Source organism: Plutella xylostella, chromosome 26, assembly GCF_932276165.1.
Source record: "Plutella xylostella chromosome 26, ilPluXylo3.1, whole genome shotgun sequence".
NCBI classification, from domain to species: Eukaryota; Metazoa; Arthropoda; class Insecta; order Lepidoptera; family Plutellidae; genus Plutella; species Plutella xylostella.
In genome coordinates, this window is record NC_064006.1 from 1,625,072 (window position 1) to 1,645,653 (window position 20,582).

Below are 20,582 nucleotides of genomic sequence, written 5' to 3' on the forward strand. Positions count from 1 at the left end.
GTATGACTGATTTTCTCAACGCCGAAAAGTTGGCAGCATTGCATTGCATTTGTTTTTTATTCGCGTTCTATTTTTGTGTGTGACGGATCGTCCGGCGAGAAAAAATAATTATTTTCCTAAAATTCGCACATTGCTAGATTTTCCGGCTAATTATCCAAAATGCAGAATGGCGGGGATGCTCCGGCGGCAGTAGATACCGGTAAGTTACCCTAACATACCTCCCAAAATTAAATCTTAGCATTTTTGTTTCCCAGCCTTCCATCCTATTTAGAGAAATTCGGGCTTTCTCGGTCACGAAAATGCGTTTGCACGCCTTTAATTCCGTTCGTGGTCTGCATTATTTGCCCCTACCCTCACATTTGGGTATTAGAAAATGTGTTTGCTGATTTTGTGTAGCGATAATTCAACATTTTACAGCCGCGGTATGAATCTAATTGGTGCAGTTTTGATTTCACTCAGTCGCATTTGATTGCTTCTTGCATTGGTTATGCCGATTTGGGTTGGTTCATCGCTTATAATTATTATTGATAGTGTGGGTAGCCGAACTAGAGTGTGAAGGATGACTCACATACTTGCCCATGATAAAATTCAACTTATTTATTTCGTGCAAGTTAATTGCGCGTTGTAGTTTTGCCGCTAATTTAGTATTTCTTGGTTTCTGATCGTCCAAGACGTCTTTTATCAGGAATTCACATTTTCTCTTTTTGCCACCACTCCACTTACCCCACACTATTTTTTTTGTGTCTACCTTCAAATTGTGATTTCCCTAAATTACTTGGAGCAGCACATCACTAAGTTCCTGGAATATCTTATAATGGCATATTTGGAGACACTAAAAGTCTTTTCCAGTAAAATTATCAGTATATGGCAATATACTTCACACTCGCACAACATCTAATCCTCCGTCATAGCTATAGCCATGTATGGTTTCATTCTATATACTATAACATTATATACAGTCTAGAATAGAATACTTTTGGGAATGGAATGGCCTAGCTATCAGCAGGCCCAAGAAAGTGTGGGCCCCCAGCCCCCCATACAACATTATATGTTTTACTGGCTGCCGCAACCCTGGCTGCCTAGTGTGCGGGGGCCCTTAAATCCCATTATAATAGTAGGTAGGCCACTAGTTTCCAAAAGGAAACTGTTGATTAACTGAACTAGGTAAGACATGGCTGTAATTTTTTTTAAATCTATCTCTAGTAAGTGTCACATAGATAAATACACACAAACTTCATTCCACACTCCTCACTTGTATTAAAAGCACAGCATAGATACCATAAAATTATCACTAATCATTTACCTTAGTATACATATGTACCCTACATAACTTTTATGTCTTACATCTTAGTTCAAACACACATGTGTGGTACCTACTTACAATCTTTATTTATGTGTTTGCCACTTGATACTGTAGTGGTTCATTCAAAATTATATGGAATACTTAATATTTGTTCTGGCTTTTCATTATTGTGTTTGTTTATACAGGTGTAGGTAGCATTGATATCTCTGTGACCTAAATAAATGAGTCATAATAGTCATAATTATAATTATTTTTTGTAAAAATTCAAAGAATTGTTAAGGATGGGAAGAGTTGGAAAGAGTGCTACGTTGTGCAATACTATCCCTACATTTTAATCATTCTATTCTCTGTCAGTGGCAGGATTTAAAATCATATCTTGGTATAAGAAATAGTGCTTACCTTACTTTACCATTATACGTATTTGAAATATCTTTCAAAAAGATCAACAACAACTGGCTACAGTATACGCAAAGAACTATATATCATCAACCTTCCCCACAGCCAAACCTACAACCCCAGAAGAGATCACGAAGCAGTCCTTCCGTGTGAAAGTATGGAGACACCTGGAGAGCAACGGCCTGGCCATGTTCCCCCGGCCGGTCTACAACCGGATCCCCAACTTCAAGGGAGCCCCGGAGGCTGCGGCCAAGCTGGCCGAGCTTGATGTGTTCAAGAATGCTGACACCGTGAAGGTTAACCCGGATAAGCCTCAGGAGTCTGTCAGGTTAGTATCTAGTCAATGCTTTTAGCTTGAGTTTATTTGTTTATTGTGTATCATCATTATCATCAGCCCGTAATCACCCGCTGGACGTAGGCCTCTACCATCGAGCACCATGCACAACACTGACCGCGGCCTTGTTTGGCCAGCCACTATCGGCCAGCCGTCTAAGGTTATCGGTCCAGTGGACCGGAGGGCGTCCCACCGGTCATATGTTCTTCGGCACATAATTATGAACGTACTGCCACTTCAGCTTGCAGTTTTTAAGAGTTGGTTACTTGAGTTCTCTTAAGAATCACCTGAATTCAGACCCTAAATATTTTCAGCTTTGTAAAATTTCTAGCACCATAAAATATTCGCGTACCATCCATAATTCCTAGGCACGATCTCACGATGTTTTATCAGAAATGGAGTCGAAAAGGTGATTTAGTACATATCTAGTTCGAGAAATGATAAAATAATTTGTTGTTGCTACTAATTGCCTGTGATAGACGATGCTTCGGAATTTGTACTGTAAACGGTAGCTATCTCATATCGCCACGCTTTTATTAAATTGCCGTTTTTGTTATCGATACCCACAACTACCCACATTCTATCCCAGCAATGGATTATTGTACCATTTTTCTACTAACATTATAACGTGAAAATATTAATGTTTGTGACGTGAAAACGGCTTAAAATAGATAGATAGATACATAGATAGATAATTCTTTATTGCACACAAACACAGAAATTACAATAGAATATGCACAAAATAGACGGTACAAAGGGCGGCCTTATTACTATGAGTAATTTCTTCCAGACTACCTCGGAGGAGAGAAATTATACAAAAAAGGGGAAAGTGCAAAAAAATACAATCATAATACAAAGGAAAAGAAAAATATTATATAAAAATTCAAACCTAATCTATACCTAGTAATAGGTACTTAATATAAACTACATACAACATACTTATATACAAAAAGATTAAATTTGGTATGTAGGAAACTGACACGCTGGATTTACATATAGGCCTCTTTTCCCCGGTATTCCCATGGGAAACTGTTAAGGGAAAGCAGAGCTCGCTCGCTAAATAAATAGAGTAGCTGTTGTCAGTTCTCTATTTATAACTATTTAGTTAGATTAGATTTAATTTACTTGGTAGTTTAGAAATAGCAGTACAATACATCTATTCTAATAATCACGATAAAATAACAGCAAATTCTTGATTTCAACACGAAATAGTTATCGTTTCAGATGCGATGTTTCGTGTCAATAAATCTTGTAAAACATTTTAATAGGCCAACCATAGCACCTTTAAACAATTTCGATTCAACACGTTCAAATTGTTGGCATGCTACACATAATTAGAATTAGTTTTCATAAAATTGTTTATGCAAATACCTGTACTGTGTACTATACTTAGTATACTTTAATAAAACATACACCTACTTACTAATAGGTAAGTACATAATTCGTCTTCCGCGTCGAGTCGGTTTAGCAGGGTAGGCATAGTAGGGATGACTTATCAAATTATAACGCTCTCGGATAAATAAATAATTTGAATGAAGTGAGTTCGCACTCATGCTATCTCACTCTAAGCTCATCTCTGTCATACTCTTCCCTACTCCCACTCATGTCACGCCCGCCATGTGAGTAGGTATTTTTCTTTATTTGCGACGGTGATACCATCATCTGCACCCTCGTTTCCGGAAGACAAAATAGTCCCCAATTGATGCTGTGATATTAATTGAATCTACCTCTATATAATTTAGAAAAATATTCCTTTCAAAATAACATACATTATATCAATCACATGCGGTACAATAAAGTAAACAATTTACTGGCGAGTTATAATAGATATTTCAGTGCATATTATCATAGTTATGCTATTATGAGCACTGCAGCGTGACCGATTCTTAATATTAGGTAACGTACAGACATTCCACTTGTATAGGTCGGCTTACGTACTTCAACTTTACTTGATTAGATTATGTCAATAAACACCGATTCCTATACGAATTGATCCTATAGATACTTACATAGTATTATAATATTGATGTGTAACTCTTTAAGACTTATTGCAGTTATGGCTAATTTAGAACTGCAAGTTATTAGTGGAAGAAATTTTATAACGTGAAAGCACTAAATATTACCTAACTCTGTTTGTAAATAAAGTAGCAAAACAAATACAAACTAAAGCTTCCTAATCAGCAATTAAATTGAAATATGCATCACACATGCTCCCGATATTATGTTAAATATGTTGTAGACTATAGACGATCTAGGGTTACCGTTTGGCCCGTAATTTGACCCATGACAAACATGGACACTGATAAGAAATTGCCCAGCGATGACAAAATGTGCAGGAACTAAATAATAAGTGCAATCGGTACACAAACCTTAATGATAGTGTGAGATTTTGTTTGCTAGCAGGATTCTTTAACTGCTAGAAGTTTACAGACCTGTAGACAATGATTATTGGCTCGTATGATGATATTGTATTGATCATCATCGTGCCGAATAAAGAAATTATTTAAAAAAGGGTGGATGTACTATCTTACCTTATTTGTATTTCACTTAGGGTGGGTTGCATCAACATCCCGGTTATCGTAATAGTTAAGGTTAAACTTAGCAATGACAGAGTCGTTACAGTTAATATTTTACTGTAACGTGTTGCACCATCAAATCGTCGGTCATTGTTAATGTTATTAGGGTTGCTCTTCGTTTGAGGCATAATTATCCCCAAAGTTATTGTGGGAAACGTTTTTATGTAAGGCAATACCAAATCTAGCTGTCGGACTGAAGCCGTCACAGAGTACATTGTAGCCGTCATTCTCTGTCAAAGCACTCAAAGTCAACATGTCATAGGAACTAAGTCTGTTGTTCCTCCAAATATTGACCAAAAGATTATCATCAATAAAACCCGCGACAAAGTAGACTCTAATAAGCCTTTATTAAGAGCGGTGGTAGCTCAGTCGGGTAAGCGCCCGCTTCTCACGCCAGAGATGCGGGTCCGATCCCGGCGCTGACATGTACCAATGAGTTCTTTTCACTACGCCGGACCGGCAGATGTGCCGAAAACCGGACACCGGACAGAGTGTTCACATTACATCGGATCCCGGAAGAAATTCAGACAGTCCTCACAATGTATACCATCGCTCTTACGGTGAGGAAAACATCGTGAGGAAACCTGCATATCTAGATTTAGCACATCTAGATATGTGAACCCACCAACCCGCAGTGTACCAGCGTGGTGGAGAAATGGTCCAAGCTTAGGAAGGCAGTTTAGACCTTGGGGATATGCACAAAGGTTCCATTCGAGAGAGCCAGGTGCAGGTACTTACACCCCCAGAGAATAGAATAGAATAGAAGCCTTTATTATTAATTATCTTATTAATTAATTCTAAATAAGGATAAGGCAAGGAAGAAGAAGAAGAGATCTTATTAATTAATTCTTAACAAGTTGAAATAAAAACTAACGATGTAATCAATTAGAATAATTATTTATTGACATCCTTCGATTATGCTCATCATTTCTGTTAACTGCATAGACAGGTTCCTCTTCATCAGATGATGAATCATCATAAAAAACCTAGCTGGTGGTACAGCACAGGGTCTCTATTTTGTTTACATAATATATTATGCAGCTATGCCGTAGCCACAATAATGGGCTGCACTCTTCTTAGTTCTGTCCTTATTTTCATTGATATATTTCTGTATTTGAGTGATTGAAAAATTTCTGAAAACAAGGTTATTCAATTGAAGAGTTACGTAGGTTACTTTGATATTAGATTGCTGCGCTGAACCGGCAACCAGCAGGTAGCCGGTAGTGGCTGGATAAGGAAGGCCGAGGGCACAGTGTTGTTTCGCTCCTTGGAAGAGCCCATGGCTAGAAGTGGACGCTTATTTGGTGGTGAAGATGATCATTACACCTACAACATAATAATAGGTGCACTTACTTCGTCGTTGGAGGCAGTAAGAAAGGTTCTAGTTTTAAAGCCAACACACGAGCCACATTTTTGAGACCTGGAACCTGCGAATCTATCAGTTCTCTGAAAGTACATCTTTCTCTTCATATTTCGTAAGTTCCGTACTTACTCCACCTCAATCTCAATTGCTGAGGAACTTGTTTCAAGCACTATTTCACGTAGAAGCGACATGATAAGAATTATTGAATATTAATATTTGTACGTAATACTGTTACTTTGAGGTTATACAACGGGTTTGACAGCTACCTGACTTTAACTTTAACAGTAACCGGCCAACATGGGGTGGTTATGGTTATCGTTAAAGTTATGACGTCATTTTAACCATAGTTGAATGGTGCAACCAATTTTTCGCTTAACCGATGCTTTGACAGACGATGTGACGTTTGTAATAGTTAAAGTTAAATGGTGCAACGCACCCTTAGGCAGCGTTCCCACTACGCCGGACCGGCAGATGTGCCGAAAACCGGACACCGGACAGAGTGTTCACATTACATCGGATCCCGGAAGAAATTCAGACAGTCCTCAGTTGAATTTGGACCTGCGCGCACAATGGACGACGAAATTGTTGTGTTGTGGTGGTATCTTAATAGAAGGAAAAATAAAAGAAAACATTGGGTACACCCTATTTTACGGGAAAGATTTTCCATTCTTTTCATTTTACATCCAGGGGCGAGGGGAGCACGAGCGGGGCGAGCGGGGGACAGATACCGGCACAAACTCGTTCACATTACTCCGGGCCCGGTCGTTCTACCGGCAATTCGTAGTGACAAAACGTTCGGTAGAAATGCCGGGCTCGGCAAAAATGCCGGACCCGGGATAATGTGAATAGCTTCATATAAATTGTACAGCCACTAGCTCTTCCGGCAGATTTACCGGCGCGGCAGATCTGCCGGGCCGGCGTAGTGGGAACGCTGCCTTAGACAACGGGCTAACCGCCTTTTCTTCTTTAGGTATAAATTATTCAGGCTAGCTTCCAAGTTATATAAACTTATACCGATAAGGATACTTAGCAAATTTAGATGAAACTGACACACAGTATACTTGCCAACATAGCGTTTCGAGCGCCATAGTAACCAGTTTACCGCCCAGCAACAGTAACGCATTCACTACTGCTTTTGAATCGACATTTGCTTCGCGGCTAACAACTAATCCATCCATCCTATCCCCAGGGTATTCGCCCTGGAACAACAGAAGACTCTCTACGTGCCGGTGCCGCGTCTCCAGACCGGATTCCTCAACCGTCTGGAGCTGCCCGAGGGAGAGACCGGCCCCGCTGCCATCAGGAAGGCTGTGTCTAGGAACGGCATGGAGACTTATGGGAAGCCTGTTGGTGAGTAGATTCTCACATCATCATCATCATCATCAGCCCGTAACCATCCACTGCTAATTATAGGGCATCTCCCACAAAACTCTGTCTTCGGCCTTTCTCATCCAGCCACTACAGACTATACTATTCTTCGGACGGCAGTTATGACCGGCCCACTGCCACTTCAACGGTCAATTATTAGTAGGTATGTAGTAAATATAATCTAAGGAATAACCGTTCCACCTCACAGGCTATATATGCGGTAAATCAGCCCTTTTGATGAAACAAATTCTCAGATGTACAATAACTATGTATTATCATTACTATCATTCCTTCATCTAACACGTTTGTTCTTCCACAGGCATTGAGGAGAGCGGCGTGTCTCTGGACCTGGTGGTGATGGGGTCCGTGGCCGTCTCCAAGGAGGGGTACCGCATCGGGAAGGGCAAAGGTAACTACTCAGTACCTACCTACTAGTTAACCTCGGAATGAAATGGGTGGATCTGTAAGAATTGACTTCGTATTATCGCATTCACGCCTACAGCCCACCGCTAAGGCCCGGGTCTCCTATTTACTCCGTAGGTCGCGTCAAGTGTCACCGCCGTAGGCCGCGTCGCGATGCTCATACATCTACGCGCCAAACGTCGGCGTGTGAGGGAGACCGCATCAGTAGATTTCTATAGTGAGCATCGTGACGCGGCCTACGGCGTGACGCTGGACGCGACCTACGGCGTAAATAGGAGACCAAGGCCTAAGAGACCGGCACATGAACAAGAACATGACTTTTGAATCTGTTTGCTGAAATATTTGCGAAAGTAATAACTATTATGTAGCTATCCTTGCAGGGGGGTAGGTAGGTATAGGTGCACTACAATACAATGAATATTGACATAATCTAATCAAGTAAAGTATGATGAGAGGTAAACATACCGAATACATAATTATTTACTCCAGCTAGGAATCAAATTCTTGCGTTAGTCAATGCAGTTCACTAAACAATTTCCCTTTCCGGGAATACAACTGGAGGACCTTCGCAACGGGTAAGTAATACGAGGTATAAAAACAAATGGTATAACATTCACAATGTATACGCCCATATGATATAAATTTATTAAGTATAACGATCACTGTGCATAACAAACGAAAGGCATAATTACTAAATACATAATTTTGTAAAGAATAACGTTCAAAAAGTATAATTTCAAATGATATAACGATTAAAATGCATAACGTTCATAATATATAACGTTTATAACATAACATATATTCTACAACGGATATAATTATCATAATGTATAATGCACAAAAAGTATAAAGATTGTCGTATCGTATTTTCATTATTATTAACGTTATGTGGGGAGAACGCTCCGCTCCGCTTCGCTGCGCTCCGCTTTAGTTTCGACGAACATGTGCACCTAACACGCTCCTCCTCGCTTTGCTCGTCGTCGCACCTATCTTTAGGTTTTGGTACTAGGGGTTTTGACATTATTATTATTATTGGCGCTATGTGGGGAGACGCTCCGCTCCGCTTCGCTGCGCTCCGCTTTGGTTTCAACGAACATGTGCACCTAACACGCTCCTCCTCGCTTTGCTCGTCGTCGCACCTATCTTTAGGTTTTGGTACTAGAGGTTTTGACATTATTATTATTATTGGCGCTATGTGGGGAGACGCTCCGCTCCGCTTCGCTGCGCTCCGCTTTGGTTTCAACGAACATGTGCACCTAACACGCTCCTCCTCGCTTTGCTCGTCGTCGCACCTATCTTTAGGTTTTGGTACTAGGGGTTTTGACATTATTATTATTATTGGCGCTATGTGGGGAGACGCTCCGCTCCGCTTCGCTGCGCTCCGCTTTGGTTTCAACGAACATGTGCACCTAACACGCTCCTCCTCGCTTTGCTCGTCGTCGCACCTATCTTTAGGTTTTGGTGCTAGGGGGTTTGACGGTGTTGGGTAATTAAACACAGAATGTTAGGTATATGTTAGTATGTTTTATGAACTTTATACTAAATGATAGTATATATTTTAAACGATATACGTAATGTATGTTATACGAATTGATATTAGTCCTCGTAAGTATTATATATTTTGATTTTATATAAAATGTAGGTTATACCAATTGAATCTTATACCTTATGAAAATATAGATTTTGTTGTTATACGTAACGTTCATTATATATTGTGAACGTTATTAATGTGAAATTATACATTTCGTTTTTATACGTCGCAATACGCACCCCTTCGCAACATACAGTCTAATTCCCGTGTAACTCGGTTGCAGGTTACGGAGACCTGGAGTTTGGCCTCATGATGCACATGAAGGCCATCAAGCCGAGCACCGTCGTGGTCACCACCGTGCACGACAGCCAGGTACCAGACTTCTTTTATAATGCATTTTTAAGGAATCAATCGACTACCAATAGGTATGGTAGGTAGGTACTCCAAATAAATGAATTGATTTTCATCGCCGTACATTTTAGCATGTGAAAAAAATGTCAACGAATAGGTATTAAATATAAAAGAAAAAAAAAAACGAATAAAGTCAAACCTTATAAACTCACAAAAGCTTGTACAGGGTGGGCCAGTGGAAAGTATAAATTTAAAAAATTCACAGAAAAAAAACTATAAGAAATATTTCAAAAAATCTTTTTTTAATATAACGTCAGAAGTCGGGTTTTAAAAAAAAATAATAATAGTGTTCATATGACCACCGTCGTGACTTCGGCATTCTTCCAAACGAGAATGGACGACGAAACGACTAGACAGTCGCCATTAAAGTAGTTGCTTTAATTTCGGGATAAAGATACCTACAATAAAGCCTATGTTGGAAGTGCGGAATAAGGCAAAAGGGGATGTGACCTATGACGCATGATACCCAAGTTTGCTATCTCTCTCATCCCGTGCGCAAATTTTACCTGTCATAGCTTTATCCTTCAAGTTTTTGTTGCAAAAACCGGTTTAAAGGGTTAAAACGTCATCGGAGGATCAACATCCATCTAGTAATAAAACTGCACCTAAAATCATAACATCCCAGCGAGGAAAGTTGGTACTGCTTCGTGCAAGTTATAAATATAACAGAGACCGAACAAATAAAAATGGTTACTGTGTTTGGAGGTGTTCGAAGAGAACAGTTTGCCAAGCGAGATTAATTACTGTTATTTGAAAGTAAAGTCCTATAAAATACCCTATACATTTTAAATTGTTACCTTAAGCATAATAAATTATAACTTTTGTGGCTAACTCTACATATTTTCACAGTCGAGCGAGTTGACGACAAAAAAAGTAGGTAAATACGAGAGAGGCAACTCGCGCGTGGCGCGCGAGTCTAAGGCGCGCGACTTGACGAATGACTCATTTAAACTTTTCACTGGCCCACCCTGTACAATAAAATAAGTATGTGTGCTTTTCTTATGTCCAGCTACGCATGCGCGTACCTATAAAATATGGTTTCTTCAAAGCCAGTTCAGACATTAACAATCTAACACTCACAATAATTCACTCCATTATTAATACAATATATTTTTCCCTCAGGTGTTCGACACGCTGCCAGCTGAGCTGTTTGGGCCGCACGACGTGCCTATCGACATCATCATTACTCCCACCCAGGTAAGGGTCTTATTACCGGCCTTTTTGTCAACGCCATTTCAATTTTATCTTAGAGCATGTAAAGAGTATTAGTTTATTGAGTAATTCTTTCCAGAACCATTGTTACAAGCCCAATCTTGGGGGTATAACGGTTCATCAATATTCGATTTACCTACCTATGAACTGCTAGCTCACAGAAATATTTGTCCAGCGAACGTTTCTCCCATAAATTATTTTATTAGTTTGTAGACGAAACGTTCGTTTGTCGAAACATTTTGACGGCTGATTTCATAAGTCACTAACTGTGCATGGACCCCTTCATTCTCTAATCTTATACAAAATTAATTCATTGGAGAGAGCCATTTAATAGCCATAACTTTATACCCGAACCTAGAATACTTTGATAGATAAAATGTCCTTCGGTTTTCTTTACCTTACAAGAAAGTTCTAAAAGTACATTAGGTTCCATGTACGATAGCGATATCTTTTTACAATGCGATGACCTCTTTTAGTTGGTGTCGTAATCTTAGATTATTAATTTCGTGACGCTTGATAAGATATTCAAATATTTAATATTTACATTCGTACTAAGGGCTATTTTATTTAGCTAATTACTTTTCTGTTAATAATGGATAGAAAGCTAAGGTATTTAGAATTAAAATTGATTTTGATTTCATGTATATGTTCTTGTAGTTGAGCAGCAAAGCTAATACTTACATAAACCAATGATTTATCACTAAATGAATAACTTAAGCCGGCTGGTCCATTTAGGTAATACTGATAAGACTAAAATGTTTACAAACTAACAAAATATAGGTGACATTGGCCGATAAAGAATCGTGAATGAACGATAATATTACCGATAATGTGAAATTTGGCGTGTTTTATACTTTAGAAAAAATACTTTCTTCTAGAATCAATACATATGCTTGTACAAATTAATTAATGATGTTAATATTTATTTAGTGTGAACTAATTAGTTTGTCAACCGAATGATCTGAAGTGGAATTTACAATAATGGTCAATGTCCAATGTTCCATTGATTGTACCTCAAAAAATTTCCTCCTCCTCCATTCCAGTACCAGTGAGGCAATTCTCAATCACCCGTAGCCTGGGCTTGTTAGTAGTGCATCACAAAATAACGCAATAATTGATCATTTTAAATTATAGCATTCTAGACTCGAAAGGTGAGAGGTTGAAAATTAGCTTCCGGCTCTTGGTTCGACCACTGACATGAAAATTTTACAACTACCCTGCTATGGAATCTGACTAAACCCAGACATTATTGTTAAAAGAGCGTGGCCGTCTGTCACAGTCATTGTTTACTTACTAGGCGGTCCCAAGCTTGTATGTAGTCTAGGTGAAGCTTGAAACGAAATAAACGTTATTATTATTATAAACAACTTTCCCAGGTGATAGAAACGCAACGCATGTCGCAGCGTCCGACCGGCATCCTGTGGCACCTGCTGTCGTCGCGCCGCCTCGCGCTCATGCCCGTGCTGGGGCAACTGCGGGACACCGACATGCTGTGAGTGACACACACACAGACACATGTATAAACAACGCATGTCGCGGCGTCCGACCGGCATCCTGTGGCACCTGCTGTCGTCGCGCCGCCTCGCGCTCATGCCCGTGCTGGGGCAACTGCGGGACACCGACATGCTGTGAGTGACACACACACAGACACATGTATAAACAACGCATGTCGCGGCGTCCGACCGGCATCCTGTGGCACCTGCTGTCGTCGCGCCGCCTCGCGCTCATGCCCGTGCTGGGGCAACTGCGGGACACCGACATGCTGTGAATGACACACACACAGACACATGTATAAACAACGCATGTCGCGGCGTCCGACCGGCATCCTGTGGCACCTGCTGTCGTCGCGCCGCCTCGCGCTCATGCCCGTGCTGGGGCAACTGCGGGACACCGACATGCTGTGAGTGACACACACACAGACACATGTATAAACAACGCATGTCGCGGCGTCCGACCGGCATCCTGTGGCACCTGCTGTCGTCGCGCCGCCTCGCGCTCATGCCCGTGCTGGGGCAACTGCGGGACACCGACATGCTGTGAGTCATCATCATCATCATCAGTCAATAATCATCTACTGCTGGACAAAGGCCTCTCCCAAGGAGCGCCACAACACTCGGTCCTCGGCCTTCCTCATCCAACCACTACCGGCTACCCGCCTAATGTCGTCAGTCCAGCGGGCAGAAGGGCGTTCCACGCTGCGTTTGCCTGTTCGTGGTCTCCACTCGGGAACTCGTCTACTCCAACGGTTCTCGGTTCTGCAGATAGGTATGACCTGCCCACTGCCACTTCAGCTTGCATATTTTGACAGCTATGTCGGTAAACTGTGAGTAAAGCAACCCATTCACTTCACGCACCGCGAGCCGAGCCCCAAGCCGTACCATTCCGTAGACCAATCTGTCATTGCCCGCACACTACGGTAGGCCCGAGTTGCAGTCGACAAATCCGGGGATTGGCGCGCCTGTGAATGGCGGCCTTAACACACAGACAGATACATGTATAAACAACGCATGTCGCAGCGTCCGACCGGCATCCTGTGGCACCTGCTGTCGTCTTCATCTTCATGATTATCTTTATCATCATTTTCGAAGGCCTCTCCCAAAGAGCCTCACAACGCTAACGACGACTTACCTTATCCAGCCACTATACCGGTTGTCTACATTCAGTATTAAAACTCTCCATACTTATACGATTGTTTGCGTCCTCCGACATACTTTTATTTGTAATATTTGTACAATAAAGAGTTAAATAATAATAATAATTTCCTATACTTATATAAATGTTGACAGTGTAAACTTTAAAGAATTGTATATCAATAGACAACATTTCAAAAAACTAAAGCTGCTATAAATCGAAAACCGTTTCGAGATTTAGCTCTAAAGGCCACAAAAAAAATGTTTTTGTAGTTTTTGGATGTATCATTTTCGAGAAAATCATAAAATAGTAAAAAAGTGCTGATGACGTCATGCATCAAGTGCGATGCATTTTGATGATCAAAGCCTATAGATTTAAAAACAAAGTAACTGTCACTTTTTTAGGGTTCCGTAGCCAAAATGGCAAAAACGGAACCCTTATAGTTTCGTCATGTCCGTCTGTCCGTCTGTCCGTCTGTCCGTCTGTCACAGCCGATTTACTCGGAAACTATAAGTACTACAGTGATGAAATTTGATGGGAATATGTGTTGTATGAACCGCTACAAAAATATGACACTAAATAGTAAAAAAAAGAATTGGGGGTGGGGCCCCCCATACATGTAACTGAGGGATGAATTTTTTTTTTTCGATGTACATACCCGTGTGGGGTATCAATGGAAAGGTCTTTTAAAATGATATAAAGTTTTCTAAAAAACATTTTTCTTAAAGTGAACGGTTTTTGAGATATCAGCTCTCAAAGTCGTAAAAAGTATGTCCCCCCCCCTCTATTTTTATAACTACGGGGTATAAAATTCTAAAAAAAATAGAGGTGATGCATGCTAATTAACTCTTTCAACGATTTTTGGTTTGATCAAAGTATCTCTTATAGTTTTTGAGATAGGTTGATTTAACTGTAAATTATATTTGCTGCTACGGAACCCTTTGTGCGCGAGCCCGACTCGCACTTGGCCGGTTTTTTTTGATTGACGTTGACGTTTTATCGTGACGTTATTGTTTATTTGGGTCATTTTCATTAATTCTGTTCTGACACTTTCTGACTATTTTTTTTATTTATTATTAAGAGATGACCTCTACATAATATGTCCAGGAGCATGCCACCGCCTACACAGCTGAAAAAATGCTTCTGCTTATTTTTTTACATGATAAGTACCTACTTTCTATCATCAGAAATATCAAGGTCATTTGAAAATGACCCATTTGTTGGTTGGCATGTAAACAAAGTTTAAATGTCACTTGTCAGTGTCACTTATGTTTTTTTCGAGACTCAGGCAATAGACAAAAATAAAAATTGAGCCTAATATGTGATGTCACTTCCGGTTTTAAAATAATTAACTTTAAAGTTAAAAATAACATGCAAAAATTTATGTATATATAAAATTAAAAAATACGGGTCCACTAATTTTCTATAAACTTTCCGAATAACTAATAAAAATATAGGGTAAAGAAAATGAAATGTTGTCCATTGGCTCTAAACCCCGTAGTAATACCAGCTGATCTTTCTAATTTGAACCAAGACCGAATATAAATAACACCCACATTTCCCTCCAAAGGAGCGGTCGCGCGTGCCCTCTCAAAGAAGTGGACACGGATGTAGAAGAGAGAGCGCAACAAGCCAGACAGAGACGGCTGCGGCGACGCACGCGCTCGCACAAGAGCCAGAGCGAGGGAGAGGTGAGATGTTATGATAATAATAGTAATGTTGTAAAATATAGCAGGTGTCTATGACAGATCCCAAATCCATACATTGTCATTTGTTCGTTTTCACTTTATTTACCAGGCATAAGCATCCGTCCAAGGGAAAACGAGGTTTAGTTTAATTAATTTGGCTAGCATAAGCGTCATATCATGTGTTATATGTTTACAACGTATAGCTGTTGCCCGTGAGCTTCGCATCGCCTGAACAGGTTTTACAAGTAGCATATATTATGTTCGTTCAGGGTGTGAGTGGGTGCATGCCAAATTTCATAAATTTTGGTGCAGCTGTCGCCCCATGAAAGAGTAAGAAACCACCTGTGTGTGTGTGTGTGTGTGGTCCGGATTACTGTATTGTCATTACGATAAAAAAATTTATATAGTTGTCTACACTTTCACTTACAACCTATTCTCCCCAGGGCGGCAACACAACGGAAGGCGAAAACGCTAAAGGCGATGGCAAGCCGCGCCGCGTGAACCGCCGCCGCAACAGCCACAAGTCTGCGAGCAAAGACAAGGACGGCACCGAACCCGCTACCCCCAGCAAGCCGAGGCGCAAGCAGAAGCCGAGGCAGGAGATTGATTTCTCTGTCAAGGTAAAAAAACCTTATTATACTTTGTCGTAGTTGGGTCAAACAATGAATTTGTCTGTGATAAATACCAGGAGCACAGAATTGCGTAGAAAGTATTAGGGTGGGTTGCACCATTTAACTTTAACTATTACAAACGTCAAATCTCTTGAAGATTGATCTCTCTCGTCAAGGGATTTGACGTTTGTAATAGTTAAAGTTAAATGGTGCAACCCATCCTTATTAAATTATTAGTGAGAAAATCGAATGACCCTAGTGGTACTAGGATCACAGAGCTCGGTAGGAAGTATTGTAAGCAACAGCCACAAGTCTGGTTCATGATAACATACTGCCAAGGGCCACGCCTTTTCTGCTGAAAATTCTGCTTCTGCTGCCCTTTCTGTTAAAACTGCTATTACAAACATGTTAATTAAAACTAGAGCTTCTGACATGACTATAATCTGAACTTCTGTTTGTTCTCAGATCTCCAACATCAGCCCCAGCACTCGGGTGCGCGACTTGAAGCAAGCCCTCACGGAGCGCGGCGTCAAACCGCAAGCCATGATATGGAAGGTGAATATTACTTACTGTTTGCTGTCATCTGTCCCCGCGGCACGGAATGATTAACGACGTTGATAAACTCGTTTAGTCCGCGTTCAACCGATCAAAGCGCCGTATTTATGGCGAACCGCTGTATAGTGATGTATAGTAGCGTTGATAAAGAACCCATGCAGCGAGGACAGGTCTAAAATAGTTAAGAATAACCAGGCCGACACACATCGGTCACTGGCGGTTAAATGTATGAAAGAAAGGAATGAATTGTTAGGATATTGATCAGAAATCATTTAAATAATCAACTTAGTGGTGACCCCGACATGATCACTTGATCAGACAACTTATACCTACCATTTCTTTTATTTCAGGGATTCCGCGGATATTGCTACCTGCACTTCTTCAAGGCTGGACCACAGAAGGTTAGTTTCGCAATAATTTAATTATCTTATGGGTGTTGACGGGGATCAGAGGTTCTTTTCATGCCATATTTGTTATCTGGATTTTGCTCTACTCCGTTGTCCTAATCAATCATTGCGTGAATCAATCTGTTTTAAAAAAATAAACCTTTATATCATCAAAAAAATTTACACCTTTCATGTGATGCCTTCCCAAATATTTATGCCAATGAGATGATATTATAAATTAGTTTCTACGTTTAGTTATTACGTTTTCAAGGGTTAGTGAGAATGTGTCCTCGTTACCTAATTGTGTTTTACAGTATTTATCTCTGTTTAAATAATAAACAATAAAATGATTATTACAGGGCGAAGGCGACACGGCCGCCGCCGGCAGCATCGACCAAGTGATCGCGCAACTGCAAGAGATGTCTGTGGGCGGCGACTCCGCGGACGAGAAGCCTCGGCTACTGAGCGTGGAGCCGGCGCCGCCGCGCGCGCCCCGCGACCAGCCCGTGGACCAGCCCGCCGACTGAAGGTAGGCTCTATTGTGTAGGCTTTAGAGCATACCTTTTAGCATAGGTGTAGCGTTATAGCTTAAAAGTTGATAAAACATAGAAAGAATCCTTTTAAATCAACGGAAATGGACGGTGAAAGTACTAGTGTATACGTAGGTGGTCTGAAAAGTTTCCGACCTCAACGTGAAGATGGCAGCACACATCAATTAAAGTCAGGGAATGTAACTGTGCATCTTTTGACAGCAACACTTCAAAGTTTCAGCCATTTTTAACGCGTGGTTTTTATTTTACAGTCATTTGAGTGAGTCGATGTGAGCACTTCTGTGAAAATTGAAAAAATCGAGTATCGAGCTGTCTTAAAATATTGGTTTTTGAAAGGGAATACCCCTACGCAAATCAAAGATGAGTTAGATTCTGTGGACGGGGACTCTTCACCGTCATTTACCACTGTAAAATTTTGGGTTGCCGAATTTAAACGTGGCCGTAAGAGCTTCGGAGATGATGAACGTTCGGGAGGTCCAAAAACTGTAACTACTGACGATAACATCGCTAAAGTTCTCCAAATGGTGTTAGACGACGGCCGAATTAAAGTGAGAGAGATAGCAGAGGCAATGAAAATGTCCAGAAAACATGTTTATCACATATTAAATCAAGATTTAGGCATGAGAAGGCTGTCCGCGCGTTGGCTGCCGCGTTTGAGTCGCGTCAGACCAACGACGTGTTCGAATGAACATTTCCCATGCTCTGTTGGCGCAGTTTAGGCGCAATAAATCCGTGTTTTGGCGCCGCCTAATTACTGTTTTACAGGCTATGTAGAAGAATAAAAATAATTTTTAAGAAAAAAAATCTTGTATCTATGTTAGGTCGGAAACTTTTCAGACCACCCACGTATTATTATTGGTGAAAGTATCAGGACTGCCTGGATAGGAGGTTGCTAGGACAGCTACACAAATAATGTTTCTATGGAGACATAGGCTCGAAGTGCATATTATTAATATTCGTCATCACTGATTAATGCAATAATTATAAAATTATAGTATTATGTAGTAAAGTAATTAATGTAAGATAATAAACAATCTATTATAGAGGTAGATTCATAACACTTGTCATTCAGATATTTTTAGTTACCTTCCAGCAAATATTAACATTGAAATGTTTGTTTCAGGTCCAGCCCTTCCCCATAAGCCAAAGCGATCACTAATTCTCATCGATATTTTTGATAACAAACATCTATTTTTATCGTTTATATTAGAAATCGTAAAACACTCGCGTAATACATTGCTTGCTTTTAAACTGCACGCGCGGACTGGCGGGCTTCCGTCGCATTCCGACTCTTATTAACTTAGTGGTTAAGGTTGATTTTTCTTTGTGCTGGCCCACAGATTGTACGAATGGCCGATTTCGGTTGCTTGCCGACGCGATATTATTCGAGTTTTAGGACTTTTTTCGCATTTTTGTTTGGATTTCGTCGTTAGTAAAGACGAGATCATTAGAAATAGTCGTTTTTATTTTTCTCCTAGCGCCGTGGCAGGCAGCCGATTGGTCAAATTTGAACCGAATTAGCGATTCGATTTTGTTTTCGTTCGACATTTCGCTCGATGGTTTTTTGTTTATTTCGTTTGCATCGGGCTAGCTGTTCACGTGATGTGATAAGATTAAAATGTCACTGGAATCTGGTTCGTGTCTGCATGATGCGTAAAGCCTATTTTACAATGCAATTTGCGGTGTTGTTATAAAATAAGCTCTCTCTCTATTTGCTATGGTCCAAATTCCGCCTGATAGTTTTGTCTTATCGAAGTCACGGTATTGAAAGAGTGATCTATTTAAAAAATATACTTTGAACAAACGTCTTGTTTCGTTCTCTAGTCTAATATTAGTTGTAATTTTGAAAAGTTTGGCTCTAGTATATTGTGAAACTACAACCTACATTTAAATGTTTGTACCTATTATGTGGTAGCAAAAGTTTAAACGTAGGTCTTATTGTTGTAAGGCCTCATTCACTGTATCTCATTTTATGTATAACTTTGTTTTTAATTCCATATTAAATTCAGATATATTTAAGCATTTTCCAATGTTTACAAAAACATATATTTTAGTGTAAAATACCTAGTTAAAACTGATAAAGAAAGAGAAAAATGTATATTTTTATATGGGTGCTTGATTGATAAAAGATCGGAATTCCAAAACAAACTTCTTTTGAAACCTGAACACGGATTTGAAGCTATGTAGAAAATATGCCTGTATTGCTATAATCAGCAAATCATTCGTAATTGTATTGTTTCTTTCAATGGATGCAGATGAGGGGTATAGATATCTGCCATTTTAATCTATCTACTGCAGATCATAATAATAAAGCATTATGGACCTCCCTCATCTTACTTAGATCATTTATTTACGCTAGGCATAGTAGTTTGGATTAATTATTAAAATATTTGGTTCATTTTGAACTATTTTGGAATTCCGCTCTAGCTCGAAAATGTTCTTTGTTAGTGCCAACATTTAGAAATATATTTATAAACCAGATTTGTCATTTTAACTGCCTTTTTTGAAACTAATTCATATCTCTGTGAGTTTGGTAGCTATTGTAAGAATGTCAAAGTAAGGTTACTTTTTCAGTATTAGGTTATGTATAATTTAAGACTCGAAAAGTAATATATTATAACTGACAAGATTTAATATATTAATGACTAATAATTGTTAGATTGTGTGGATGTTGTATCCACGGTTAGTGTATTGGCTTTATGGAGAAAATAAGATATATTCATTATACTAGTATTTTAAATTACATATAAACATTGGATCTATTTTTTGAAATGTTTAGTTTATTCGGCTGCATAATATTATATAATATGTAACGTGGTAATTTATACAATGTTACTTATCTTTGGTCATCGCTGGTTGTGTAGTGGTTCGCACACCTTACTTTTAATTTAACTGCAATAAAAGTATCTTTTAATATACATAGAGACATAATATTTATGTATATAACTTGTTATCTCGTAAACCTGTTTATATTGTATTTTCTTATAACGTTTGAGATAGGCAAGCATGGATAGCGCGTTTTTCTTTTTTGTTTTTTTATATTTTTTAATAAATTTTAAACACTTTTTCTTGTTTTCTTATTATTTGGCTTCTTCTGATTACCGATTTATTAGTAGGTATTCGATAGGATTAAAACTCTAATTGTTGTGATTTTTAGTTCTAGAGTCTTGAGATTTGGTCCTAGAGAGATCGAATAAATGTATATTTTTTCAGGAAATATTGGTTTTAATTACGATCATTTAT

The 20,582-nt window shown here is 39.5% G+C and overlaps 1 protein-coding gene across 1 annotated transcript; it reads left to right on the forward strand.

Annotated features, from left to right (window-relative positions):
- Positions 1-41: 41 nt before the first annotated feature.
- LOC105387032 (methenyltetrahydrofolate synthase domain-containing protein) lies at positions 42-20,404 on the forward strand. Its single transcript, XM_048630582.1, has 13 exons — positions 42-199; positions 1,805-2,027; positions 7,162-7,322; positions 7,660-7,749; positions 9,578-9,666; positions 10,828-10,902; positions 12,294-12,409; positions 15,119-15,239; positions 15,680-15,856; positions 16,313-16,402; positions 16,753-16,803; positions 17,148-17,317; positions 18,463-20,404. The coding sequence occupies exons 1-12, from the start codon at positions 160-162 to the stop codon at positions 17,313-17,315; spliced, it is 1,401 nt and encodes a 466-aa protein (XP_048486539.1). The 5' UTR covers positions 42-159; the 3' UTR covers positions 17,316-17,317; positions 18,463-20,404.
- The last annotated feature ends 178 nt before the right edge of the window (positions 20,405-20,582 follow it).